Source organism: Lissotriton vulgaris, chromosome 5, assembly GCF_964263255.1.
Source record: "Lissotriton vulgaris chromosome 5, aLisVul1.2, whole genome shotgun sequence".
In the NCBI taxonomy this organism is placed as follows: domain Eukaryota; kingdom Metazoa; phylum Chordata; class Amphibia; order Caudata; family Salamandridae; genus Lissotriton; species Lissotriton vulgaris.
This window is the reverse complement of record NC_141693.1, coordinates 355,910,107-355,930,899: the sequence shown is the minus strand read 5'-3', so window position 1 is coordinate 355,930,899 and position 20,793 is coordinate 355,910,107. Positions and strand designations below refer to the sequence as shown.

Genomic DNA, 20,793 nt, shown 5'->3' with positions numbered 1-20,793 from the left:
GGCCCCCTGGAGCTTGGGGGCCCCCCACACTGCGGGGGCCTGCGTTACGCCCCTGATCATTTCTATAGTCCACGAAATCAACCCTCCACGTTATAAAATACAGCGCAGGTTATGGATATCTGACCTACTTGCATGATGAGGAGACCTGTCCTGAAAAGAATTGCACCTCTTGCATAATGAAACTGACAGAACGTGACCCTTCTGGAAGCAATCCTTTGTCTCGAATAATGAAACCATAAGAGAAGCAGACGGCTTTAATGAAATGCATAATTCTGAAAAATAATCTCTCCTTGTACAATAGAGCAGCAAAGCGAAACAGAGAAGGATGGTGATCCTTGGAATACCCTAAGCGATCATTATTTCTTATTTAATTTATATGGGAACACCGTGCACGCCTCATCAGTAAATCCGACTGTTTGCAAAAATATTCGCTCATCTGCAGGTCATCAAACGGAGGTGTGAGGCTCTCTGCACTATTGTGCCAAATTCTAAATAAACTATTTGTTCTCACACAATGTAACAGTAAATGGCAACAGACCGGATCAGTGTGTCACCATAATTTTCAGTATGATCATTTCCCTGACGTAATGCAATTGAAACACCGTTCACACCTCCTTGATAAACCCTGTTCTTTGCACAATTATGGCGTGTCTAATAAAGAAACTATAACGCTGCTGGTGATTAGTCGCGCTTTCCAAATTCCTGCCACAGAAAATTACACAAACCATACTACATTGATGAGCAAAATGATTCCTCTCACAATGAATCAATAAGGAGAAACTGAATCGACCAGTCTCTGACTTTAAATACATAATCTCTCCCCTTGCGTAATGCAATGTGTATCACAAACACCCTACATTGATAAGTTTCTTCTTGTGCAAGATAGTCACTCCTCTCACGTAACATAACGTATGAGTACACACCACTAATGAACCATACACATCTAAAAGTAATCAATCCTCTCGTATTAGGAGTAGCAGAGAGAAGCAGAACCTCTGTTTATCTGCATTAATTTCCTAAATCGTCCATGCTTGAGTAATTCAGCACAGACCGAAGTACCCAGCATCGATGAAACCCATTTTTTGAAAGTAGTCATTCATCCCCTATTGAAAATGCCTCTTGAAGCGGGCACTAGCATTGTTCCAGTGCAATAGCAAAGATGAGCACGCAATGCATTGACGAGCCTCTTCTGAAAATAATCACTTGTCATACAATGACATTAAGTGAAGCATAGAAAGCGATGCATAATTATCAAATACAGTCCCGTTTTACCTTAACAAGTAGTGCATGGACTCTATTTCAGTCCTTCTGAACACCTGGCATAATGCAACACTGCGGGCCTGTAGAACCCAACAGATGCCTACCTCACCATGACACAAGCCCTTCAAAATACATTCTTGTGTCTTAACACAGTAGAACACCTTACACTGGCTCCTTCACAACCAGCACCTTCACAGCGAGCTCTTTCCTGTTAAATTATACTCATCGAGTCTCCTCTTAACAACAAACCGTTTATGCTCATTGCATACTCTTTCCCATGAACCCATTTCATGTTTTCTTGTTACATAATAGAAGTTAGCCTCTTCACTTCTCCTTACACAATATTCCTCACTCTACAGAAAGGAATATATTTTCAGTCGTTGAGGCTCCTTGATGCTGTTATATTCGGCAGAAAAGGGGATGTCCTGAATGGATGGGACTCCTCCATGCCGTCCTATTACATGACCTTGATTAACTGCGCAACTTCACAGTTCTTCTCCCACCTTATCCCACGTTCCAGTAGTTCTATTGGAATAAATCTGTCTCTTATAAAAGCGCTGTTGTGCTCTTTCCTTTACAATGAACCCCCAAGCTGTACCTAACCCTGCTATCTACTGGTTGGACAACTGGTCCAGGAACTTTAAAATATTTCTCTGGATATTGACTTCCAGAGTGTCTGAGACCGACTGGAACTGCTGACTCCGGAGCGCGGGCTCACTGATTGATCCCCGGCGGCAGCTCAGCATCATGTGACTCTGGGCACTAGCTCACTTAATCTCACCAACGTCCCCCTGCGCCTTGAAACCTTTAAGGGGTGATATGTTTGCGCTTTACCAATGGAAATTATTTTGTTATTATTAGGGTGGCCTCTCAGCTCAGCATGGACTTAACATTTCTTTCCCTGGCACTTTGCTCAGTCTGAGACTTGAGCTGTTGAAAGACAGTTTATTGCAGGAATGTGATTGTTTTTTTAAAGGGCCCCTCCTTTAAAGAACCAGGAAAACTAGGCTGGCACAACAGACAGCGTTGAACAGGTCACATCTTGAGAGATCATACTTTTTTTTGTGATCGCACACCTCCCAGCATCTGATTCAATAATTGAAAATGCTCTTTTTGCAATTGCCTTCAGCATGTTTACCTTTGCAGAGAAAAACTTAATGACTGCTAGAGACCTCTTTCACCAGTAAAAGGGTATCGTCCATGCATGACCAGTCAGGAGTTTATTCAAAATTCCATCCCCACCTTGAATACGGCAAGAAGAGCCTGAAGATTTGAGGTCTCACGTTTCTTCACCATAATCTCATCTCGCCCCACACAGAATTATGGGTCTATTATGTCCAAACCCCTTTTATGAAATGTTACTCCGTACACAGCATACACGTGTTCTGTTATTTCTAATCTTACTTGTCGACTGTTGTGTGTTGTTTTAATGCAAGACAGTCTCTTCTAAAGCCAATATTTGGGCAAAAGTATCTATGGAGTGATATCTGTTCACCACTTGCTGAATGCTTTTATTCTTTTCTGAAACAGGCGGAGGCAATCTACGACATGATTGGTTACCCCAAGTTTATCATGGACCCCAAAGAGCTGGACAAGGTGTTTAGCAATGTAAGTGTCTCAACTTCAGGGTAATAAGTGGGGAGGTCATCTGGAAGGTGTGTGAAGATGTCCGGGCTTCTACTTGGAGTTAAATGTAATTTGATGGTGTCAGATCTTACATCACAGTATTAAATCCGGTCCTTAGGCTGAGAAACTAGTCGTAGTATGATCTCGAAGAAGACTGATGTTTACTTTGGCATGTGTATGGTCAACAAAACCTTTGTAACATCTAAGTTTTTGAGCTAGGGCAAAGTGGGAAACTATGGTGACTGAAAGAAAGGCAACAAGGGCTGGCTGAGATGGAGGGGTAGTCGAGGCAAACGCAAGAGGAACCATGGGAGTCCGGGTAAAGGGAGCCAGGGGCGCAGGTGCAAAAGGAGCTAGGCGGAGGATGATATGGTGGCAGCCGGGGGGCACTGAAACCATGGGAGGCTAGAGCACCCAGAACCAGGGAGACAGACCAGGGGAGGCTGGGTAAGGAGCCAGGGGAGGCTAGGTAAGGAGCCAGGTGGAGAGTGAGATTACAGGAGCCAAGACTCACTGAGACCATGGAAGGCTGAGTAAATGGAGCCATGGGGGAGGCAGGGGCAAAAGGAGCCATGGGTTTGGTGGCAATGGGATCCTGGTGGCTTTGGCAGTGGATGTCTAATGGAATTGGAGCAATAGGAGGGGTGGCCCAGGGTAATGGGAACCAAAGTAGGATAAGACGAAGAAAGCATGGGGTGCAAAGACAATGGGAGGCTGGATAAAAGGAGCCTGAGGTAATTGAGTCTAGCTGGGGCAAAGGGAGCCAGGGGGTGGCTGTGCCAAAATGTGACTTGGGGGCACTTGGGCAAAGGAAGCCAAAGGAGGCACTAGCAGAGTGGACATGGGAAATCATTTCTATAAGGTGACCGGGACAAGCAGTGGCTGAGACTATGGGAAGCCTAGACCAAGGATTCCTGGGAGAGCAGAGAAAAAGGTACAGGTGACAAGCAGATAAATTTGAAAGACAAGACTGTAGAAGTGACAAAGAGGGGAAAACAAAGGCAGAGAAGTGGGAAAGAAACTGACGCAATCTAAGAGTGAGCGCAGAGGAAATAGGCAGAAGGACAAAGGCAGGAGCGAAGACACATGGAAAAACTGGGATAAAAGAGGCAAAGGTGGAGGAAGGGAGGTGAGATCTAGTCAGCAGATCTAGGAGATGCACTCGGAAAGGAACAACTGGAGAAAAAGAAGAGACCAAACAAGAGAAATAAAAAAGCAATGTGCAAAGAAATAAAGGGAAGCAATGCAAGAGAAAGAGGTAATGGCAGAGAGATAAATGTGGGTGGGAGGCCGGAGCATTGGGAGTGGATGACTAAGGTAAAGGACAAAGGCAAGAAGGAAGCAAAAGAATTGTGGAGGGGAAGGGAGCAGCAGACATCCCTGGCTCACACTCTAGAATATTTGTTCATTGTTCTGTAGTTACAGGCTATTTTCATATATGCACTAATGGAAACTGCACAGGCTCACCAACATGCCGAATGATGAATAGTGCACAGACACACACAATTTAAATACTGCATGTAAGTTATGGTCTAACCACAAAAGAGAACATTGGATGCACAGAGGCTCCCACCGTTCCATTATGTGCAGGGGCTCTTACAGAAAGCGTGTAATTTGGTGTTATCCAGATGCAAAGAGGTCGAAGGAAAGGCAGAGATGGCTGCCACGGTTAGAGAGGAGCAAAGGGGTCGATTATCTGCATGCTCAACTTTAGCAAGGAGAAATGAGTCACAAACCACCCTGCACAGTGAGCAAAGCATGAAGCTGGTCGAAAACCTCAGAACACAGGGCCTGAGATGAGGAATTATACGTTTTGCGCTGGGACTAGGAAAACATGGCTATTAGGAAAGGTTTAACTAACAGAATTGGGCAGCCATATTCCATCTTAATCTTAACATGAGCAGCCTCGAATGCATTACAGCATTATTCCATGACATAGAGCAGGATACCCCATCGCCCCTCCATCTGGGGTACATGTCTGTTCCCCTATTGTGACTTCTGTGGCTTTTTAGCAATTATAACACCCTAGTAAATGGTCTCGCAAACTACCAATGAACACGGCTTGTGTTCAAAATTGCACTGTTTGTCTCTTTGGCCTTTGAAAATGAAATTGTCTTTTCCCCCTGAGGCAAGCTGTGCATGGTTTTCTAGTCAAAGAAAGAGTGGACATGAGTAGGCGCGTCCAGCAATATGGCATTATACTAGCACCTTTTGACCTTTTAACATTCTTGCACTTTGTGGAAACAATATGCTCCTCAGTGTCACCTTCTTGCTGTGAAAGCAATTGGAAAATGACGGGGGCGATTACATGGTGAATTGGCACATTGCTTAAACCTGAAGATGTTTAAAAAAGCGTGCAATTTTGGTTGCACGGGTCCACCTCCAAAAACAAAGGAAATTGCACTGAGCTGCTGCACATACGAAGGAGGCATGTCAAGAGGCGTCATGCGAGCTCCGGACCCGATGAGAAAAGAGGCTAGGGTCTTGGCGAGTCACCCACATGGTGGTGAATGGTGGAGTCTGCATGAACTAAGGGAAGCCCCAAGAGAGCAGGAGCGAGTGGATGGATCGACAGTCCCAGCTATGAAGACTATGAAAGTTCTGAGCAGAGGGAGAGGATGCAAATTCTTTAACCATCTCTCAGAAGCGGGACAACGTATGTGCAGGGTCGGATTGGGATCACAATTCGGCCCGGGCACTGACGAAAAAAGTGGCCCACATTCAAGAGGCGTGGCACATATTTAAGGGGCGTGGCCCACATTCAAGGGGCGTGCCCTTTCATGAAACACCATTTGCACAGACAAGGAATGAAAGTGGGAGGATACTGTTCTTGCACACGACACAGGGCCAAGGTGACAATGGCCTACATGCTGAGCAACTAAAAAAATAGCAAGGCCCCTTTTTGTCACAAAATTTTTCCAGCCCTCCAGCACAGGAGCACCTGAAAAGCAGCAAAGCCCCTGCTATTACTAACCTGCTCAGCCCTCCCCAGACCTTCAGCTCAGGAGCACATGAACAGAGGTAAGGCCCCTGCAATTAGTAAATTAATCAACCCTCCAGGCCTTGGGAAAATGCCCTGGCAGGGGAGCACAAAACACAGCTTTCTGAGTCATCCAACGTAGCCAGGTAGCCAGGGGGAGGCTGAGGTGAAACTGGTGTATGGGAAGTGCCTTCCCAGTGTGTTCTGGCAGTTTGAGTGTTTAACATTTACTGTAGTATTACCCTTGTACCTGTGTATGGTACCCTTTTGTAACTTGCACAAGTCACTTTTCTCTTGTAACACACGGTTTGCTCCTCTCACTTTTGTTTGCTTTACATACTTGCACAAGTGCCACCATTGCCTACGTAACGTTTGTTCTTGTGCTGGAGTGTCTGCCATTAATTGCAGTATTATACCTCTACTTGTATTTTGTACGCTTTTGTAACCTGCACACATGTCACTTTTTCCTCCTGTAATGTATCGTTTGCTCCTCTTGTATTTTGGTTGCTCACTATTGATTCATGTAACTTAACGTTTGCTTTTGTAATTTGTCCACTTATAATTTTCTCCTCATGTATTATTGCTGTTCCTAGTGTGAAGCGCTCTGACACCTTCGGTAAAGTCCGTGCTATATAAAATCGCAAAAATAAATAAAACAAAAAAATTCCAAACATCACCAGGCCCCCACAGCAAGACCCATTCTTCCTCGCCCACTGTGCCCTGAATGTGAAGGGCTGTGGGCGAGGTGTTAAGACTAACACCGTTTCTGGGCTGCATGGGCGCCAAGGGGCCGAGGTGCAAATGGCTCAAAGGCCTGAGAAACACCTGGCCCCCAGGGAGGCCGATTATTGCAAACCATCATCCCTCCCCAGCCCAGCCTCAGCTTGATTGCTTGGCAGGGCAGGGGTTAAGGAGAGCCCACAGCTGACAATCGCTGTCTGGCCGCATAGCGAGGCTGCTTTCATTTTCTCAGTCTCTGTCTCCGTGCACTCTGTGGGCCGTTTTTTTTCCTCCCCTTTCCTAGTCCACTCTCTGTGGACTGGGACAGGGGAGAAAAAAAACGGCCCACAGAGGGCCCTGAGGCACCGGCCTTTCGGCCCATTCCCGAATGCCCGCCTTGCCAATCCGCCCCTGTGCGTGCATGTGCGCGGACCTACCTACCTCTGCACGGTGACGGCACGATAAACGACCAAAGACCTACCCATGTTCAGAGAACACTGAAGGCCTTGTTAATTTAAAGGTGGTGCTTCAGCAAGATGGTAAAAAATACGTCATAAAAACCTAATTACGAGTACTCGAAGAATTACAACCAAGGTACCGTGGCATCGTTAGAGCTGAAGCAGCAAACTTTTTCTAGCAAAGTCACAGATGCCGAAACTAAACTTGCGAAGAAGGGAGCATCTGTACAGCACTTGCAAAAACGTGACCTACTTCCACCAATGAGCTCGCTATCCGGAGTATAGAACTCTGAATGCCATTCCAGGAGAAATGATGTATGCATCGTCTCTCCCATAAAAGATTGAAAGCCAAGCATAGAATTCTACCTAGAGGGCTATTTTAGCAACCCGGTTGCGCCACCGGATTGTCTGCTTTCTACACTGTGTTGAGGAAACTTAGGGTCTTGGAACACATAATTCCCTCCTACCAAGCCCCCTTCCCACCTGGTGCCAGATTGAGGCTGGTGGACTGGTTGCTCAATGTAGGCTAGTGGTAGCCCGACTAGACACTGTGATACCCTGCCAGAGCAGTCTAGAAAGGTGAGCCACTATTAAGTCACAATCTATATAACTTAAAGTAGATTAGCCCTGAGATTTTCAGATTTTAACTCAACAGATGGAGACCTCTGCTGCCTCCCTCAAACCACTAAGGAGGCACTGTAGTGGCAATCCTGAAACCGAACAAGGACTTGTGAGATGTGAAGGCATACTGCCTGCTAGCCTTCCTTAATCCGGATGGTAAGATACGAGGTGCAGTACTGGTGAATAGACTGATCAGGACATTACTAAACTTTATACACCCATACCAATCTGGCATCAGACTGAATAGAAGCACCTCCCCAAATATTAGAAGGCTGTTCAAAATACTGAATGATCCATTGATGTTCTCTCACCCACAAGCACTAACCGCCAGCGAGAGACAATTTGACTTCCTGGACTGGAACTACCTGCACATGGTCATGGGGAAAATGGGTTTTGGTTACCCTATATTACAGTGAGTTAAACATCTATACAGTCTCCTTGCTGCAAGTGTAAGCAATGCACATCTCATCTGATTCCTAGCTAGCTCACAGATGTACCGCACAAGGATGGCCTCGGTCATCCTTGTTATTCTGGTGATGGAGCCACTAACAGGAAGATTCATGATAAAAGGCCCACAATGGGGCCAATAAAGTTACACAATTATGTGCATGTCAGCAATGCAAAGGGTGGCACTATTTAGGATGGTGAGCTCCCCCAGCTGTTGTGTTATGTTAATCTCTCCGAAACGTACCGGTCTCAAAAGGTTGACTAAATGTCCCATATTCTCCCTAGCAGCTCTGCTTTTAGAGACTGATCAAGGAGAAGTGCAAACACGCTCCTCACATTAGATTAATTGAAAACAAGATGGTGTTGGAAAATTTGCTCTCGCAGACCCACACTAAGCTAGCCCTAGATTTATCAGTAATGTGTGTGCCCAGGTTTAGAAGAGTGGCAGAGTGGCAACCAAGATGAAATGGTGTGAATAAACCTAGATTTCTATGAAAACACTGGAGCTTTCCACCTTTGGGGAGCTCAAAAAACACATACCCTGTGCACAAGGGACTGTTCCTAGCTCACACAAAGTCCTAGTGAGGGGGCAATTGGTCATACTTGAGGAGCTGGTTGGAATGAACCACAAACGCACTCAATCCACGAAGCATTACTATTACTAGGTAATGCTAATAATACAAACACTATTATATTGTGTCTTGGTAGCAGACAAATTAGTAGGTCCGAGAAGAACACAGGACAAAGATTTGGAAGCGGGACTTAATGATATAGAATAGGTGAGGGCCCTACATTTTTTGACTAAGGTCTTGAGAAACCCCTGTACATGGCTGGGCAGGCCTTCTTTGCATCAGGCATTTCCCTGAAAGGCCTGGGCTACTCCTGATGCCTCTGTCCGCTCCCCAGGTTACTTAAGTAAGCATGATGCTTCAAGAGTGAGGAAGGTAGAGAGCAAACAGTTCAAGGAAGCCGTGAGAGCAACTGGATCGATTGACAAAGATAGTCTTAGAAGACGAAGGGCTGGTTTGAGCATGTTTGCTGGAGCTCCTTTTGGTGCCCCAGTCAAACCCTTTCCTAGTTGTAAGCAACATAGCTTCTACCCAGTGATGCATGGTAGATGCCCTAGTTGCGGTTCCATAGAGACCAATATTATGTACATTACATGGTCCTGTCACACATACAATTTTTTCGGGACTACAATTTTTGACGACACTGACCTAGAGGTGCCGTGCAATTTAGGTGCTGGTCTTAGGTATAACACCACTCCACACAGTCAAAAGCTGCTACAAATGTATAGGCCCAACACTATTACTCTATAAATTATACGCTGCTTGTAGATTGCGACCCATGACAATTGATCAGAGTTCGGCACACTACCATGCTTGCAATTGTTTTTAGGTCTCTGGCTGCGCACATGCGCAGTCTCACTGGTGAGACTTAATGACTTAGAGTGAGTTTCAGTAGCGAGGTTAAGCCCTGCCCCTCTTTTCCATTGGCTGGTGTCACCGTTCATGCTAAACGGTTACCAGCCATTAGAAAAGAGGTCCCGGTGACGTACTTTCTCTTTTAGCCCCGTCCTTTTCAAACTGGCTACCTTGACTTACTGCTGTGGTAAAAGCTTTCTTATCTTCTTTATGGGGCCATCTGTTTCGCCCCATAAAGAAGATAAGGAACCTTTTACTCCAGCAGTAAGTCTGGCTCTAAAAGAGAAAGCAGCACGTCGCAATTTTTGACACAAAGGAAGCCCCTCTACACGCGTTTCCTCTTTCAGCATCGACTCCTATAGCGGTGCTCCTATTTCATGGAAGCTAAGCACTCCAGAAACGTTGGTGAGGAAGAGTGGCATGGCAGGAGTCCACCCTGCGTTTGCCTTTTTATCTAGTGCGCGGGTGCCCACCCTGCGACTTTGTCAGCATTTTCGCGCGCGGGTGCTTAGCCCACTTATTTAATTATCTGCGCGGGTGCCCACCCCGCAACTTTGCCCGTATCTCTATTTATATTCGAGTGGGTGCCCACCCCGCGGCTCACCGCCGCAGCCCAAGCGAGGGAAGCTGTTGCCGGGCCGCTGCCTAACGTTACCCGGAAGTAGAAGAGGTAGGCGGGCCAAGTGCCTAAGGCGTGTTCGGAGCCTCGCGGGCGCCCACTCGAAGTCCTGGTTTCAGGAGAGAGGGGACTGGGTGAAGCACAGCGCATAGATGAAGCGGGGCTCCCGTAAGTGAGGGAGAGCCCCGCAGGATCCAGCAGCCAAGACCGGCTAGGAGTGGAGACCGGCAGAGTGAGAGAGTCCGGTAAGTGTGGCTCGCTAACAAAGGGGCAGTATGTGTAATTTCAGAGTCCCCAAGCGGGACTCCAACGCCCTGCCTATTGGTGCCTATTCCATGAGCGGCCCCACCTGATAGAGGGCCGCTCCATCATGCCCCAATGTAGTTTTCTCACCTTGGGCGGGCCCCTCTTGCAGCGGGCCACCCCCACGAGGCAGGCATTATCTTGCACTAGGAGCCAGCCTGCTCCACTGATCTGGGGGCATACTTTGTTTAAAGCCCCTTGTGGCTTCCATGCTTCTGGCCACCATTTATTTTAGAGTCCCCATGAGGGGCTTGGGCGCATATTGTGGGTATAATCACTGATTACACAAGTAAATTCGGTTTCACTTTCTTTTAGAGATGGCCCACTTGTTGCATCAATTATTTGGACCTTTTCATGTATTATCTTCTCCACAGACTTCATTCGATTCCCCGCATCATTGATTTACTCGAGACATTGCCATATATTTAACTAAGCCTTTCATCCCATGCATAGAATTCCTGACCCACCCCACCCCCACAGACTATTGCTTTAGCTCCTTAAATCTCATGACCACTGTAGGTAGAATGGACCTTATTTGGAATGATTTTTTAACTCTTTTAGATGGCTACGAGTCAATCCGTGAACAACAACGTAGCAATTACATATTTGGGTCATCACCTTTTTCTATTATACACACCTTCATATTTCATATAATTCGTAGGCACTGTGTGATGAATTCAACACTGAGCACAGTCAAGATGCATTAAATGTCAAAGCTGTTCTATGCCTGTAGTACTAGTTATCTGTTTTTCAAAACTTTTCCGGTTATAGCAGTTGTAGAATGCTAAATGAGAAGAGTTAATATAACACCCAGGATAATGTGCTCCATGGCTTAATACTTTAAAGTTTCGTAAAGGCGAGACCGTTGCATTGCAAATGCTTGTTAAATGCAGCAATCCTTTTTTTTTTTTTTTTTTTTTTTTTTTTTTTTTCCTTTTCATAAATGCATCCGTCTTATCCAAAAAGGGAAACAGGATGCATTTAAAAACGAACTTTTTTAAAACCAATTTTAGGAGCAGGCATGTTTTTGTCCTCATTCACAAACATCATTTGGAGTCTCTTCCGGTTTGCAAATTGTTACCTCTTCCTTCCTTGTTAAATAGTGTTTTGCAACTGGTTTTCAGTCACAAAATATTAATACACGGTTTAAGGAATTTGTATTTCAATGGAATATCCTTTACACCCTTTCCAAATACTGATTTGGTATTTACTTGCAAATGCAAATTGCGTTTCAATAATGTGTTATCGAATTGCTGCTTTTGTTTTGTACATTTAAAAAAACATTTTGCAGTAGCAATGGCTCCGATTTTGACCTTGGTGACCGTAAAATTGCTTTGTACATGAGGCCCCTAGTGCCTAGCATGAAAAGCTATAAAAAAATATTTGTGGTGATTACCTTTCCCCTAGCAGGTACTTGCACTTCTTGCTTTTTTTTTTGTGCAATATTTTAACTACTCATTTTACTCTCCTTTTAATGATTCCTATTCTTTAAATCTATACCAGCTGAAGAAACGTGCATGCATGTACATAACTATATTTATTTATTTTTTTATGTGCAAATGTGTCCAAACAGGGCCTGATTGTTGGCACTCAAAACAATGCTTTTCCTGTGAACTATCCAGCTTAACTGTAATTAAATATTCGCTATCGCCAACTCTTGCAAACTATGTATGTGGAGTGGTGTGGCTCACTGGTTAGAGTCGGCAGACCTGGAAGCAGAGGTCGCCCGGGACCAGGGTTCGATTCCCAACGCGGCAGGGTCTTGGGCCATGGTCAGCGGACTCGTTAATTCTCGCCTCGGTGCCTACTCCAACCATGGGTCCCACTCAGCAACTCTGGGCAATAGCTAGCTTAATCTCTACTAACGGCCCCATCAGCGCTGGGTTTGCTTGTCTTCACCTTGGAGATGCCCAGGAGGGACCGTCTCACAGGGAAAGCCAGGATGGGTTCCCCAGCGGTATACAGCGCCGGGACGCCCCTTTGCTGGGGCAGCTGTGCGCTTTACAAGTATACGACATTTATAGAGTAGTGTTGATTTGTAAAGCGGCTCGGTTCAGTACTTACTCATGATATCTGGCCTGATCTGCATGTCATGAGTTCAACCCCACAAAAGGTGATTGGAAGAATGCTTGCAATAAGCCTAACCGCTGGCAATCGCATAGGGTAGCCTTCTAACCCATCATCTTTTGCCCACCATGCTACCTTAGATTAGACCCATCTATATGCAAATCAGTCTTGGTCCTGCTCCAATGAGAATAGTCCAGGCCGAACTGCAGGGCCAGGGCCGCCCTAAACCGGAACAAAGCAACCCAAGACCGGTTCCTCCCGGATTGTGGTTCTTCAATCTGGTGTAGCTTGGTTCTAGTGGCACAGTGAGCAAGGGACCCGCATGGCTTACATGATCACTTATTTACAGTGCTTGAAAATGTGAAATGTGGTTTTAAGTGCTAAATAAAAATGAAAGCTCCTTTTTATTTCCTGTAAATAATACCATGGTATTACATGATTTCATATTTTTATCTCCTTTCCTATTCGTTCTAAAGCTTGGTTCATGGGAGCAGCCTCATTGCTGTGAATTATGGCCCGTAATCCAAGCTGCTGTGGTTTGATCAGTGTTCTGCACTGGCCTTCTGCCCAGGAGAAACCTCATCATTGTCAGATTTATAGAACTCTGTATTCACAGCTGTTAGCAATGAACCACCTGCTCCTGGTTACTATCTCGTCTGGGATTGGTACCGCTTTTCCCATAAACCTAACACAAAGATCAGCGAACTCCGTGTAATAATTCTGATCAGGAGTTCCACTTGATGTTTCATATTTGTGCAGATGGTGTCTTGGGAGGGTGGCTCAGGTCTCAAAGGACTCAAATTGTGATAAATCAGGATCACAAAATAAATAGTGCCTCATGAAAAAATGTGAACGTGATTTCAGTTTAGAGAATATGTGGCTTATGGTGCTGTTGTACAGAACTAGTTTCTGGACCCCTGGTAGGACACAAGAAAATGAGCCGAGGAATGGGATGCAGTGGGTGTGTCCTTCTCTGGCCTGTTTGACTGTTTTGCCTGGCTCTACAGCTACAGCAAATTCTCTGCTCATCGCTCATCACATTCATCATGTATATAGTAATACACTAGCTGTGAGCAAGGCCACCTCGTTGGCCGAAACGCGTCATCTTGTCCGCATGAATTGCGTTTACATGGATTAATAAGTCGCTGTTGCCAGCAGTGAATGAAAGCATCCAAAGAGTCCGTTTTTCTCCTTTTGGTGGGTTCAAGCACCGGATCGGTAATTGGATAATACACTAGCTTTAACAGACCAGCAACTAAAAAGTATTTTGGGTATGCCATCTGATCCAGCCCTGTAAACTGATGTGATACTTCAAGCCAGCTAGTTTCACTGTTAGTCGTTGTGGATATCAAGCCTGCTTATTTTGAACTACATGAGTACGACGTGTCATTTTTTAACCAGCTTTAGAACCAAACAAGCATTTGCAATGCAATAGGTCTCACATTATTAAAGTTTGAGCTATTGGCATTTCTAATAATAATGCAACACCAATTGCTCAAACATTCAGTAATGCGAGACCTATTGCATTGCAAATGCTTGTTTTTATTTTCCACTTTTTAAGTGCAGACAGACTCCATCTCTGCATGACAGTTGTCTGCTCCTCATCTGTCTTTTGGGAATGAGCTGTTTACATCGCAAGAGCTCGCAGCAGCGAACCAGTTTGATCGCATGCAAACCCTTGTCTCGTCATGCTGCAGGGTTCCCAGAGACCAAGTGAGCACTTTGATGCAATTGCTTTTGAGTAGTTCATGCAATATTATTTGCGCCATTAAATTATAATAGATTATTTTTATGGAGGGAAGAAAATGGGCTAAAGGTATCACAGAAAATATTTAAGAACCGTGATGTAAACGTACTCAATTTTATGTGTTTTATTAATATTTCCAATGTCTCTTAAGATTAAATTGGCAGCGCGCGCAAAACATAATCGCCCTGGTCACCTCGCATTGTCAGCCGTGTGCCCACGCTACAGTACTAGGGGACCCACTGACCCACAAACGTGCCAAACCTTTTAAGGAGCGGCTTGCTTCTCAGAAAAAAAGCACTGCAAAGCTGATTACAAAAATACCGCTAAGAACCCCTGCTTCAGAGCCACGCTCTCGAGGGATGAGAGGGCCACGAGCCCCTGAGCCATCCTCTTGTCATCGCTGATGGAGAGACACAAGGTGGCAATTAGCTGCACGCGTGTACTACCACAGACAGTGCTAATTGGAAGCCTGGCCCAGGCTGCCGGTATCCCAGACATGCTGTACTGCTGGCCACCGAGCAGCTGGCTGATGTCAAAAGCTGTCAATCACTAAACACTCCATCCAATCTCAGTGTGTTGCAAAGCAGGAAAATCATTTTATTTGCAGATGTATTATCTTATGACCACATGCTGTTTAATTACATATATCCGGAAACAAGAACACAACATTCTCTACCATGGCACTTCCACCAATAAGCCAACCCAGGTGAAGAGTGTGAAGTCTGTTGTCCCACACGTTATCTTGCCAAAAAATAAAACAGTGGTGCGCGTGCACCACAGAGGAGCGGGCGGGAATCTAAACCAGTGGTGCGCGCACACCACAGAGGAGCTGGGGCGAGGGAGCCTGTCATCTGTGCCGCGCTGATGCGCGTGCAAGACACTGGTGGGAATGGGCAGAGCAAAGGCAGGACATGCGCCAACTTTGCCCAATTGCGTGCTGCATTTTTTTTTTTTTTTTTAAAGTTTGCTAAAGCCAATGGCGGACTGGGAAAGCAAAACCACACGCACAAGCGTGTGGTCCGCTTCAGAACCCCGTACAAGAGGTACAAGAGGTCTTGCGCTGCATGTTCAGTGCTGCGCACTGCAACGATGGGCGCAAGACCTAAAAAGTAACTCAGCTGCCACTTGGTGCTGGGGCATGTCGAGACCACAGACCCCTTTTGCTATAGTGCTAAATCGTGAATCTGGAGGAGCAGTGACAACAGGTCAACAACATTCCTACTTTGGATTTGACTTTGGTGTAAAAGTAGCAGCTCAGCAGGTGTGTGGTAGCCACTGAAGTGTAGATTTGAAATCCTGAAGCTACTGGTGAATAGGCAGACTGTTCTCCTATAACGTTCAGGAGAGGAGGCTTCACGTCTGTGGCGTGACTCCATTTCCAGCAGCGTTTCCCTACATATCCAAGAACAAGCCTTGATGTGACAAACCAGGGGATGCCGCTGGGGAATCTGATATATGACGCCCTCCATTCCGTCATCAAACCCCCCCCCCCCCCCCCCCCCCGGGACAACTCTGTTTAAGTTTGTCCTTACAAATGTATGGTTGAGTCTCAGATTCTGAGCTTGTGTATCTGTTCTTAAACCTTGTTTTCACCGATTTCGCAACTTTTATTAGTTTCAGTCTCTCGTCAATTTAGTAGTACCTGTGATTGCAAAGTTTTTAGTTTATTTCTGCCACTCTAAATTTCAGCATTAGCACTACAACAAAGGGCATGCACCTTAAAATGAAAACAAGGGACCTTGCCCATACCTGCCAACCTTTTGAATGAACAAGTATTGGCAAAGACATGTCTCGCCTTCGTGACTTATTGGCATTCCCAATGGTTGCTGCACAGCATCCACGATCTGAGCAGTATACCCCTCCCCCACTCTGCTGATAGTTATCCGAGTTGGATCAGTAAGTACAAAATAGAAAACCTGTTATTTTTTTTATGCCGGCTGAAACATGTGGCTTGGGGCACAGCGCAGCAACACATGGAGGTTGGGGGCAAACAATGAAGCAACATGTTGGAGGGCACGTGGGATGGGGCGCAAAAGCAACTGGGAAGGAGCTGAAGGGGATGCAAAAGCAATCGTGGAGGGGGGGGGAGCAAAAACAGCACAGGTTGTGGGGAATGCAACACAGCGAGCGAGTGTGATGAAACCAAAGGAGAGAAGACCGCCGAGCACAACAGCAGGATGTGGAGAGAAGCAGTCGGGAAACGGAGAGACACATGGAGTTCAGGGGGAGAGACCTACATGACTGAGGCGGCTTAAACATGCACTCTAGTGGGGTTAGTCTGGCTTTAGGACTGTGATCCCATCAATGGTAATTAACTCGAGAAAGCGTGTGACAACCGCCAAATGTGGGTTAGTTGACCAGTATGCTGGCCAGCATAATACAGTAAGGGCCATGCAAGTCAGAACCAGGTAGCGTGACGTGACCGTTGTGAGGCTTTCACCAAGGAAGGGCAGCACAGGGGCTCACAGTGATGACGGGGCCTAATTCATTAACCTTTCTCTGCTGCATGTGTAACTTTAAAGTGAGACTTCCAGTCATAAATTTATTGACAATTGTGTTTACTACCCCTTTGAAAAACTTCAGAAGTCGCTGGTATTTTACGCAATAGTAAATCTAGAGCAGGCGAGCTGAAAAATGTACTTTTCCCCAAAAAAGTGTTTTTTCTAAGTGCTGATAAAAACATCAAGGTTGTAACATTTTAGCTTTCCCAAACATTTTAAGTGACTTTTCCTGCCATGTGTCCTCACCTGCATGATTTTCTCATCTGGAGAAAAGTTAAATAAAACGTAAAAATGCGCAAGTGCATATTATCGCCTTATCCCGGCCTGCTCTCTTCATGGTGAACAATCGGCTGGTTAAAAGTTTTGAATCGAGTTTAACGTGCAGGATTTCAAAGTCCTGTCCGAAGAGAAAGGCCTTGTTAGTGTCGATTTTTGGGGCGTGGCTTCTGTGAATGGAAATTCATTTAGCTTCATCACACAGGAACGGCCCCCAGGCGAGAAAGCCCTTTCCAAAGGTTACTGGTCTGCTGGCCAGAGTAGTTTAGTGGCAGGTTAGGGTTTGGCGGGGTCATTGCTGTAGCGGTAACGCCTGTTTTTGCGACGTCACCAGCGACAGAAGAGCTGAAGCAAGCGCAGCGAAAGGGTGCGCTAACCTTGTTATGAAAGAGAAACCCGTATCGCCCCTGCCTGACAGGCGGCCTCTCACTTATCCTTTTGAAATCACTTGTGCGAAACCGCAGCAATCCGCCGGCCCCGCCCGTACAAACTGCTGACGAGTAACTCTCCTCCGTCCCGCGCCTGGGACGAGGTTTGCCGGTCACCCGCATGAGCTCTGCCTGTTATTTACCTTCGGAGAGCAGTTAAGCTCTCATGTTATCACTGCCTTGGCTGCTGAGGGCGGCGCTGGTACCCTCTACCTGCGCCCTCCAAGCTCCAGACGCCCCCGCCCTAACCTCCTCCATTTCCGACCTCTCTCCTCCCGCCTCCCAGCCCGTGCCTTGTTACCAAACAGCAGGGCTCTCGTCGCCCTCAGAGGTTGGCGAGTTCACACATCTGCCAGTGTAATCCCTGCCAGTCAGCCTGGCGGGGAGTCACCCTTCGACCCCCAAGACCAGGGCTTTAAGTGGGATGAAAAAAACTGTGGGTCTCTCAAAGGGGCGGGCCAGTGTAATTAGGGGCGTGGCTTTAAATCACTTACGCAAAAAATCTGTGCTTAGCATAGTGTGCCGCCCGCCTTGTAATTTGCTGTTTCCGTCATTGCAGCCAGATAATTGATACAAGTAACATCATACCTACAAATACAATAAGTAAGTAATATTGGCTTTGTCAATGGTTATTACTTGCAAAAGATAAATAAGCTGCAACTATAACTTGTATATAATATTGACAAAGCTTCCAATTAAATACTTGGTGACCCTACCACAATGTTGCTGCTCCGGAGTTTCAGAAAGAGAAGGGAAATCCAGAAAGAGAATGACTCTTAAAGGATTTTCCTTCCCCCACAACGCTCCCCTGGCATGATGTCATACTGTAACTTCTCTACTACTCAGAAGTAGTAAAGTGTGAGCAGCGCACATCCTTGTGCCTGGTGCTGTCTCGAAACGGGTCTCTATCGGGCTTTGTTTTGCGCCATGGCACTTTTTTTCCGGACTGCAGTGACAGCAAACAGCGGTCATTGCAGTCCGGGAAAAAAAACAGGCTGCCTGTGTCAGGGCTCAAAACAGAGCCCGATAGAGACCCGTTTCGAGGACCCCAGAAAAAACTGCTGGTGCTCAGACCCCTTGAGACCCGGCCCACTTAAAGCCCTGCCCAAGACCATTAAATTAATGCAGTTCAGTAGGGGAAAAGTACCAATAGCTGCCTGCAGCCCCGTGGGGGCTCGAGATTGAGCCAGCAGGGGTCGAACATAATTTAATTATATCTATGATTATTTTTTCATTGTGTAGTTTCTCTTCACTTTGATAGAGGTGCTTAGTACGCGATCTAGTGATTCCTTGTGGGCCACCGTCGCCAACTTAAGTCTTCGCTGTGTGGTGCCACAATAGCGCCGCCATCTTGTTCACTGCGCACTCTGGGGCAGAATTACAATAACTGGCACATCCCTGCAGATCAGCAGGGATGCGCCAGTTATTGTGTGTCAGGGCTCCGCCACCATGGATGCGCCGCATTTACAATGCGGTGCACCATGCGTGAAGCATCTGTGCCGTAAAGTTGGTGCATTGCTGGAGTTGCGTCGCAAGCGAGACGCAGCTCCAGCAAGGCTCCGGGGTGCCCTATCTGTACAATGCTGCGTCAATCCTTACTCCTGCTTCAAAGGCGCAGGGTTTTTGACGCACCAGGGGCTTAAAAGTGACTGAGTGAAATCTTGTCGATTTCACTCAGCCACTTTTAGGAGTTGTTCCTGCGCTGGTACACCTGCGTCTGGCGCAAGGATTTACAACGTGACGCATCTCCCAGATGCGTCACTTTGTAAATACCCCGCACCGTGGCACCTCTTTTGCGCCGTCTCTGCGTCACAAAAGTGCCGCACCTGTGGCGTAAAAGAAGCGCAAGGGGCTTGTAAATCTGTCCCTCTGTGTTTCATTCTTCCCACAATTTGCAGACCGCCCCCTGGTTCCTTGGGGAAGGCTGCGGTGCATGCGCCTATCATGGGCATAACCCGTCCGCTCACCGTCAGGGGACATGGCAAGGCTTGCTGTCAGTTTGAATTCCTAAGTAAGAAGGGAGTTTATTTTATCGCTTCAATATGCAGATGGAGGATTTCAGAACAATGTGGCGAGGAAACAAACCTGCATATGTAACAGACCGCATAAGAAAGTGGTGCGAATGGAAGAACAGGAGATCCAATTTAAAGCATTTCTAGTGGCACGATCTTTTCATTGGCCTAAATAAAGTTCCTTCAGCTGTCTGCCATTCCATCTTCTCTGTGGTGCTAATAGCAATATCGTTCACCGTAGTAGCGCTTAAACATCTACCTATCGACAGTGGGATAAAATGTAAGCCATTTTCACAGCCTAAGAGGGAAGGTTGTAAAATGGCAACTCTGTGTTGTCCCAGCACTAACCTTTGCTGGATACACATGGTTTGACCTGGGATAGATGGTTGCATTGTGGTGGTGGACGCCTGGGTTGTGGGGAAGAAGAATGGTTATCTTTGTTTGACCCAGGAGAGATGCCCAGTTTAGCATGGAGGAGTATACTTGACACTTGCTGCCTGGCTTTGGCTTAGAATGGATGGATACATGAATATTGGCTTTTGAGTGACAGTAGCATTTTGGCTCCGAATCTAAGCAGTGCTCTTTATCTGGACATGTAGTGCATATGGCTTGACATATTGTTTCCCCCTTCCTCTCTTGCAGTACGAAGTTACCTCTGACCTGTATTTTGAGAATGTGGTGCAGTTCTACAACTTCTCTGCACGAGTCACAGCTGATCAGCTGCGGAAGCCTCCCAACCGAGACCAGTAAGTTCGCTGGTGCAATGCCAGGCTTGAAAATACCTGTATTGTGAGCATGCTCCGTAGTGGCACATAATTCCCATTCTAAGAGTTCTAGGTTAGGAGTGTGGGCAGATGTCTCCTTAGCTCCTTGTATAGAAACTTAAGTGCTCAGTTTGGAAGAGGAGAGTGCAGTGGGCGTACCAGTATACAAGTGGCTCCATAAAAAATAAAAAGTTTGTTGTACTTCTAATTTTTTCTTGTTCATTTTAAAAAGATTTTTGATCAGAGAAACTTCTTAAATGTTATGCACCCTTTATCCAAAACCGTGGCAATTTCTTCTGATCTCGTGTGCTACAGCACCTATCTAACCATCTTATTTGACAGTAAAATAGTGTGGCACGCTACTATAAATACAAATAAATGCTTCGGGGGTTCTGGAAATGGTCATGCTGCAGTAGTATACAGAGCTATGTTACAAGAAGGAATATCTCTTGATAATTTTGCAAGAAAAGTTCATTTAGGTATGACCCTTAACACAAAGTTAGGGCTATTTCTCAGCCAGCTAACACAGTCCCGATGATC

The 20,793-nt window shown here is 46.1% G+C and overlaps 1 protein-coding gene across 2 annotated transcripts in view; it reads left to right on the top strand.

Moving 5' to 3' along the window:
• Positions 1 to 20,793, top strand: part of ECE1 (endothelin converting enzyme 1) — a 381,652-nt gene that overhangs the window by 316,439 nt on the left and 44,420 nt on the right. For both annotated transcript variants that reach the window (XM_086921670.1, XM_086921669.1), the window contains 2 exons: positions 2,791 to 2,868; positions 20,132 to 20,235. In XM_086921670.1, coding sequence (XP_086777796.1) covers positions 2,791 to 2,868; positions 20,132 to 20,235 — 182 coding nt within the window. The remainder of the gene's footprint in view (positions 1 to 2,790; positions 2,869 to 20,131; positions 20,236 to 20,793) is intronic.